General features: G+C 55.2%; 1 protein-coding gene and 1 long non-coding RNA gene across 4 annotated transcripts in view; one reads left to right on the top strand and one right to left on the bottom strand.

The window, feature by feature from the left end:
* LOC102503203 (uncharacterized) overlaps nt 1-496 on the bottom strand; it is a 17,856-nt gene extending 17,360 nt beyond the window's left edge. The window contains exon 1 of the long non-coding RNA XR_334488.2: nt 297-496. This is a non-coding gene — a long non-coding RNA (uncharacterized LOC102503203). The remainder of the gene's footprint in view (nt 1-296) is intronic.
* GAL3ST1 (galactose-3-O-sulfotransferase 1) overlaps nt 53-7,686 on the top strand; it is a 19,479-nt gene continuing 11,845 nt past the window's right edge. For 2 of the 3 annotated variants that reach the window (XM_006147929.1, XM_006147928.1), the window contains exon 1: nt 7,190-7,282. In XM_006147929.1, coding sequence (XP_006147991.1) covers nt 7,205-7,282 — 78 coding nt within the window. In that variant the 5' untranslated portion in view covers nt 7,190-7,204. Of the gene's footprint in view, nt 168-7,189; nt 7,283-7,686 lie in introns of those variants that run through there. The other variant, XM_006147930.3, reaches the window with a different exon arrangement.

Here is a 7,686-nt window from a genome sequence, read left to right as displayed (position 1 = left end):
CCGCCCCGGGCCGGAGCGGGAGCGGGCGCCGCGGTGGGGGCCGGGGCATGGACCAGGCCTGGCCGAGCCGGGTGCCCCGGCGGGAGCACCCCGCCGCCCAGTGAGCGCCTGGGCGGCGCGGCCCGGGCCGAGCCAGCCACGCTGAGCCCAAGGAGGACGGGGTCCAGGTACGTCCGGGGGTCCAGCACCCACCGCCAGCTTGCACCCTGCTTCAGTCTGTTTCTGGGGATCGCGCCCACACTACCCCAACCCGGGACTGGGGCCGCGTGCGCGCCAAAGGATGTGGGAAGGCTCACCACTGCTCCGGAGGTGGAATGCACCTGCCCACGGCCAGAGGATGACCGAGCTGGGGCCAGGGTCGGCTCGCCCTGTCCTCAGTTTCTTCTCTATACTCCCCACCCCTTTCCAGGGTTCCCTGAAGGTGGGATGGGTGGGGCTGGAGAAGGCAGGCCACTGGAGCTGGCTGAGCTGGGAGCCTGTTAATGATTAATCTAAGACGCAGTGGCTTGAGCTCCAGGAGAGGAAGGACAGGGATCCCTTTGGCCCTACCAGCCCTCCCCAGAAGGGGGCCCCTCAGAGCAGGAACTGGGGGGCCATGGTAAGGATGGATCCCTCAGCTAGTGCAGGCCCTGACCTGTACCCAACAGGGGCCAAGGCCACTGAGTAGAAGCTCGTGGGGAAAAAGCAGGCCCTGGTATCCAGGAGGGGTCTCAAAGGAAATCTCATGGTTCTCCCATTTCCTGGGCTAATGCCAGGAAGGAGTTCAGCTTGGTCTGCCCTGTGGGTGCCAAGCCAGCACTTAACAGCACAGATCACGACTGGTCCCTTCCCCACTGGGGCCCCACTCCCCAACTGCCAGGGCAGGAAGGTGATGGCATGCATCTGGCTGCTGTAACCCACACCAGGGGAAGGAAGGGAGGGAGAGAGGGTGACAGGTCTGATACCTGATCCTCTGGGTTGCCTTGGTGACTGGTGCCATGGAAATCCTCAGAGGAGAGAGAAGCGTGGAGGATGGTCCAGTCAGGAGAATCCAACCTCCCCCTTTACTGAGGGGGTGACCTGAGGCCAGGGGAGGGGCTTGTCCAGGGCCCCGCAGGAGTACGGAAGGGCTGTGTGGCACGGCACCTCTCTGTGAAGGAGGCATTGCTATTCGCTCCATTATCCAGGTGTACACACAGGCTGAGGGACATTCAGGGAATTTCCAAGGTCATATAGGTGGCTGAGCTGACTCCAAAGCCTAGGAGTCTCATCCTGGCCCCCATCGCGGGATCCCAGCCTGACTTAGGGCCCCTTGCCTCTTTGGGGTCCTAGCCTCTTAGATCTGCCTGGGTTGCCCCCAGCTCAGAACCCACCCCCCCTCGCCTCCCTGGTTCCCAGCTCTGCCTGACACTCGGGGGTGGGGGGAGGCTCCCCCAGGAGCAGAGACAACAGAGCCCTGTTCTCAGCTGCCACCTCAGACGCCTCATTCCCTGCTTCTTGCTCAGGCAGAGCCTGCCTGAAGGAAGCTCCCTGTGGACAAAGAACGCCTGCTTCCTGCACCTCCCCTTCCCTTAATGGGTTAGATGCCCTCTTGTCACCCACTGTGGGAGCGATGTGTCCCCACAGCCCTTCTTACTGGGCTCTGAGAGACCGAGCGTGCTGCTCAGTGCAGAGGCAATGATTGGCCTGCAAGAGTGATGCACACATGGTGGCATTCCGGCCATGGCCGTGGACCTGCAAAGGGCTTCTGGCTTTGCTCTGACCGGTGAGGAATATGGATAACCCCTTTTAGACCCCCATACCACTCAGATGGGGCCTGGCAGGATGGAACAGAGGTGCCATGCCAGGTGAGGGGCAAGGGTGGGAGAAAGTGGGGGCTCTAAAGGACACCTGCTTCTCCACCTGTTCTTCCAGGGCAGAGATAAGGTATGGCTTGGGCACGCCTAGGCTTGGTCCCAGGGGTGCCCTGATTCGCCATGGCATCCCAGGCCAATCCTTCCCTATCGGTGCCTTTGTTCTGTTGGATAGCGATTGGGGCAACTTGTGTCTGGCGCATGGGACATAGGTGCCTTTGAATGGGGAGGTGGCCTTTCAGGAGCCTGCCAGGTGGGACCTGGGAGGATTATTGAAATAATCAGTTGCTAGCACTGAGTGTGTGCCTGGCCTGGCAGGCCTCGTGCCATCTCAACCTCACAGCAAGCCCGTGAACAGTCATAGTCCCTCTGCGTTTTAGGAATTTGAGGCTCAGAAAAGAGAAGTCACTTGCTCAAGGTCACCCAGCTGGGGAGTGCTGGAGTGCGGATTCCTAACTAAGGTATCTCAGGGTCCTGAAGGGGAAAGATGGTTATGTGTATCCAGGGCTTTGTGTATAGCAGGTGTTACTACTTCTTTTTAAGTTTCTTTCTTTCTTCCATGGTCAGAGAGACTCTGTGAAGCAGTCTCAACAGGGTCTCCCAGTGTGATCCACCCCCAGCCTCAGCCGGCCTGGGATCGTGAGCACACACGTGCCCAGTACACTCAGGGAGGTCTCCGGACCTGAACCTAGGACCTTCCCATGTGGGTCAGCCTCACAGAGCTTTGTGTTTTTCCATGGCACCACTAGCCCCCAGTATCTTTTTAAACATCTTTATATTGCTCTCTCTTTTTATCCAAACAAGTACATGACACCCTTTAAAAATATTTCAAGAGTGTTCTAAAATAAAGAGAATGATATTCCCAATTCCTGCATAATGATCCCTGGGAGTCGCAGTAGTTTGGGAGCTATTTGCTGAAACTGTTTGCTGCTTGGTGAAACTATTTGCTGCTCCCCAGTTCAAGCTGCCTTGGGACCACTCAACTCTGCCCTCGGGAAGGGGAGTCATGTTGCCTGGAGGAGGCAGTGCAGCCCGAGGAGCTATGGCCTTGTTGCTAGTTCTGCTTTTGCTGTTTAAGCCGCTCCCCGAGTCCCTGAGTTTGTGTTTTCTCCACTGTCTGTATGCCTAGCAGATGACCCTGGGAGGGTCTGTCATCATGCGGAGCGTGGCTGCCCTTTGATACAGCAGAGACAGATGACCCTGGGATGCTAAAAAGTACTTTCAGACTCACCAAAGAACATTGTCCTCTCTCAGCCGTAAGCCCTGGTCCGAACAGGCATCCATATTTCCAGCCAATGGGTCAGTAGGAGCAAGATGCCAGGGCTGACAGTTTGGGGATGATCCTGTGAGCCAGCAAGCTGGGTCCCAAGAAGCTGAGAGTGAAGAAGCTTCTTGGTCCTTGCGAGTCACTTTCCTAGCACTCCTGGTGGGAGGGCTCACCTCTCCCACTGTGCTACCCACAGTTCCCAACTCTGTCCCAGGCCCTGCTTCCCCTTCCCCGCTTAGGACACTGAGGTCCAGAGAGGCCAATTTGCTGGCCTTGGCCACACAGTGAGGTAGGGCATGCCTCAGCCTAGCTACTCCTACACCCCACTTCCAGCCAAGCTTTTCAAGATGGAAATATCTTTTCCCCCCCAAAGTAATACTGGTGCGTTTCTTTCAAACATTACATATTTCTATGTGTGTGTTTATATTTCATCACAGGCTCCAAATGTATTACAGAAAGTAAGTAGCCCTCATCCCCAGGTAACCATGGGTACTGTAGTACCTATAGGTATTAAGTGAGTATCTTTTCAGACCATCATGCACAGGTACCAACGTACCACTTCCCTCTGTGTGAAAAAGTTCATTCTGTGTACTGTATGTAGCCAGATTTATTATTGGCCAACTCTTTTAAACCTGTCGGAGCCTCAGTTTTCTCATCTGCAAAACTGGGACAAAGACTCTGTGCACATTGGAGAAACTGTAATTAATAGTGCGGTGATCCCCTTGGGTGCCCCTCTTAGATCTCTTGTTAGATGATCTTTGAAAACATGCCCACAGGTAGGGTTGCTGCACCAGAGATTGCACACCTTAGCACTGTGAGAGCTGAACTCCGGGAGGAGAAAATGTGTTGTCCTACTCCTAAAATCTCCTCCTGTGTCCGTGTAGAAATCCCTTCTGGCTACAGAAAATAGCCCCAGCACATCCACACCCCACCACCTTCTCTGCCAGAGCCCTGTTCCTCTCTGTGTAGCTGAGCACATCAGCCAGGGAATGTTCTAGGGAGCAGCAGTGCCACAGAATACGATGCGGCCAATGGCCGCCCCTTCATCCCCTTGCGGGGCTCTGTCCTTTCCTGCTTCTGTAAGTGCAGGCTCCCCCTCCTTCCTCACCCTTTCCCTGGTGACTCCATCTACTCCACATCTCACTTCCAAGCCTGTAGCCCTCAATCTCTCTCCTGGAGACATTCATCTTGTGCCCCCGGCAGGGCTTCCTCCTGCCCTTTAGACATTCTGAAAGGGTCCCACACGTCTTTCAGACTCAGCGTGCCCCACAGAGAGCCTGCTTCACCCACCCTACCCCAACACTAAACCTGGCCGTCTCAGCTTCCCTCTCGCCCGCGCGCGCGCACACACACACACACACACACACACACACACACGGGGACTACCTCTGGCCCCAGCAAGCCCTCACTCCATCAGTGAGGGACTCTTCCCCCCCATTCTCCACACCCAGTCACCCTCCGAATGCTGTCCATGGCCTATGTCCCCAGCCTTCTCCTTGGTCCAGGACATCTCAGGCCTGGACAACCACCATCAAGGTCTGCTTGCCTCTACTCCTGCCCCATCCCACAGGTCAGTTTCCACCCGGCACCCTGATGGGAAGCCCATCTCTCTTTTTTTTTTTTTTTGGAGAGATTTTCACTGTAGGGCACGTGCGCTCGCCAGACAGACAGAGAGAGACATAGAGACAGAAAGCGAGAAATCACCCCCCAGGGGGGATGGTCACGCCGCAATCCCTTCTCCTCCATTCTCCTCTCGGGATCTTGGGCACGCACGCACACGCGCCTGGCGTGAGTTTTAAGCCACCGGGTCCGGGACACGAACCGCGGTCGACTACGTGAGAGTCCAGCGACATAGCCATTATGCTAACTGCTGGTTCTCCGGAAGCCCATCTCTTCACTCATCTGCTGAAATCTCTCAGGCCTCCATGGCTTCCGGTCAGACTTGTCTGCATGCCTCCCGAGGCCCTGCGTGTCCCTCTTGCCCTGCCCTCCCTTGCCCAGGATTTTAGTCTCCCTTGCTCACCAGCGTCTTACATGCACACACACTAGATGCTCTGGCCAGACTCAAAGTCAATTTCTCAATCGCTCTGGGCCTTTGATCACGCTTTTCTCTCTTCCTCACTCATGCCAGGGTAACAGGTATATTGGTTAAGTTAGCTGCTGTCATCACTTCATGATGGAGTTCCAAAAGCTTTATTTAAGACAGTGGGAGTTTAGGTCTCATTTTCTTGAAGTCTAATCAGTATTTGAGGGGCAGTAATGTAGAGTCCCAGGTTCCTCCTAACTCATAGCTCCATCCACTCTCAGAGCTCTGGAAATTGCTCCAGTTCAACCAGCAAATGGAAAAGAAGGCCACAGAGAAGGTCCGCCCACTTAACCTCATTAGCTGTCATTCCGCTCACATCCATTGGCCAGGATTCAGTCACGTAAATTCACTGAACTGCCAGAGTGGATGGGAAGTGTAGTCTAGCCCCATGGCCATGGAGAAAAGGGAGCCGCCTTTGGACATTGGAGAAGGCACAGCCATGTTTGCCATTTGAACTCCCCACCGCAGAAAGGAGGAGATTTTGGGAGGAAAGGACTCAAAGCAAGTGTCAGATGCCTGCTGTTCCCTGGCTTAACCTATGGTGGTGCTCAGTATGGGATAAAGGGCCACAGTGATGATTAATTAACAAGACTTCTGGGTCCCTAGAGCCTCCTGCCTGGGCATGGGCTGTGATGGGACTCTGAGCATTAGTACTGAGAGAGGCTGGAGGAGGCCTCTCTGGGCATAAGAGGACAGAGCTGGGAGAAAACAGACCTGCCCCTAGGATTCCAATGTGAGGTTGAGCCTAGGCTCAAGAACCGTGCTTCCTGTCCAGGCTCCGGGAAGCATGAGCATCCCCAACAGCCCAAATCCTGCAAAGCTGGTCAAGGGCATGTTTTTGCCACCAGAACTCACTCAGGGGTGGCAGTAGTATGGCAGGGGCTGCCTGGCATGGATCCTCTACTCTCTATCTTCATTTTAAAAATTTACCAGAGGGTACAGAGATGGGGAGAGAAGGAGAGAGGAAAAGAGAGAGACAGAGAGAGAGAGAGAGAGAGAGAGAGAGAGAATCACCCACCATAGGGTGCGGCCGCCACAATCCTTTCTCCATTTCTCCCTTCTATAGAGATTTTGGGCATGCACACATTTGCACCCAGAATATTTCTCAAGCCACTAACCCTTACTTGCTAAGCCTTGGGATCAGTCTCTGGTATCTTTTTTATTTTTATTTTTTGGCTATAGGGCACATGTGCTCACTGGAGAGAGACAGTGAGAGAGGGAAAGTGAGAAGTTACTCCCTAGGAGGTTGGCCACGCCACAATCCCTTCTCCACTATTCTGGAATTTGGGGCACACACATTGCTCAATGTGCTTTTCAAGTCACCAGGACTTGAACTGCAGTCAGTCACCTTAACCACCATGTCACCTGCTGGCCAGCCCGGCCCCCGTATCCTCTTTAATGAAGGACTTCATGTTCATCGTTCCAGGTCTGGTCAGGTATTCTGCCTTCTGATGCCTCCCAGACTGAGTGAGTTACTCCTACCCCTGGGCTGCCAGAGATTTTGATGAACTTTTGGTTTCTGGTGGTACCTTACTGTCTTAAACCCAGGAGTTTGGCAAGTCTGTGTTTGGACTTTGACTGTCTGCTAGCTGTGTGACTTTGGGCAGGTGACTTCATGTCTCTGAGCCTCGGTTTCCTCCCCTGGAGCAGGCTAGCCAAGGTGCTCCATGCACAGGGCAGCTATGAGGTGCAGTGAGCCTTCCTGGATCCCCATCCCGTCCTTTCCTTGGTCTTCAAGCCTGTCCTGGGCTCTCTGCAGGGCTCTGCAGTTGCTGTGACTTCCACCCAAGGTCACCTGGAATCTTACTGAGGAAGGAGCTGCCTGGCTGTTGGGGTCCGGAGATGGGTGGGGACAGTCCAGCGCTGTCCAGTGGGGGCAGAGGGCCAGGGCAATGCCTGCAGGGTACTGGAGTGTGCCACCTGCCGTCACGGGGAGGGAGCTCATGAATATTCACATTCACTGGAGCGGAGGCAGCCTGCCAGCCTGCTGCTGGGTGTCATTGGAGCACTCCTGACTCTATGGGTCACAGAGACAGCTGGGGACTCAGACTCGGCTCAGGCCAGGGAGAGGAAAGGGGCAGCCAGCCACTGCTCCAGGTGAGTGTCTCCTCTGTCCCTGCTGTCACTGGGGCAGCAGGACACCCTGGGACAGAAGTCTGCCTCAAGCCAGAGGTTTACCATCTTGGGCTCAGCGTCCCTGCATGCATGCTGCGGAGATAAGGCCTGATTCTCCTCTGTCCTCTGGAGGGTATCGGTTCAACCAGAGGAGGATGCCTGGGCCTGGCCTGTCACCTGCTATCTGTGCCAATGGAGGCTGAGTGACCGGGGTAATTTAAAAGGGGTAGGCTGGCAAGGAGGGGACTGTTGGTCCTGAGTACCTGGGGTTGTCACCACTGCGGGCAGAGGAGGTGGGAGACCCTGGTTCTAATCCTGGCTCTGCTGCTAATATGTGACCTTTCTGAGGCTTGGCCTCCCCGCCCCTCTTTTTTTCCGCTTTGGGG

The sequence above is a fragment of the Tupaia chinensis genome, unplaced genomic scaffold (assembly GCF_000334495.1).
Source record: "Tupaia chinensis unplaced genomic scaffold, TupChi_1.0 Scaffold000226_1, whole genome shotgun sequence".
Lineage (NCBI taxonomy): Eukaryota > Metazoa > Chordata > Mammalia > Scandentia > Tupaiidae > Tupaia > Tupaia belangeri.
The sequence above is the reverse complement of the archived record's forward strand: the minus strand, read 5'-3'. Positions and strand labels throughout refer to the sequence as shown.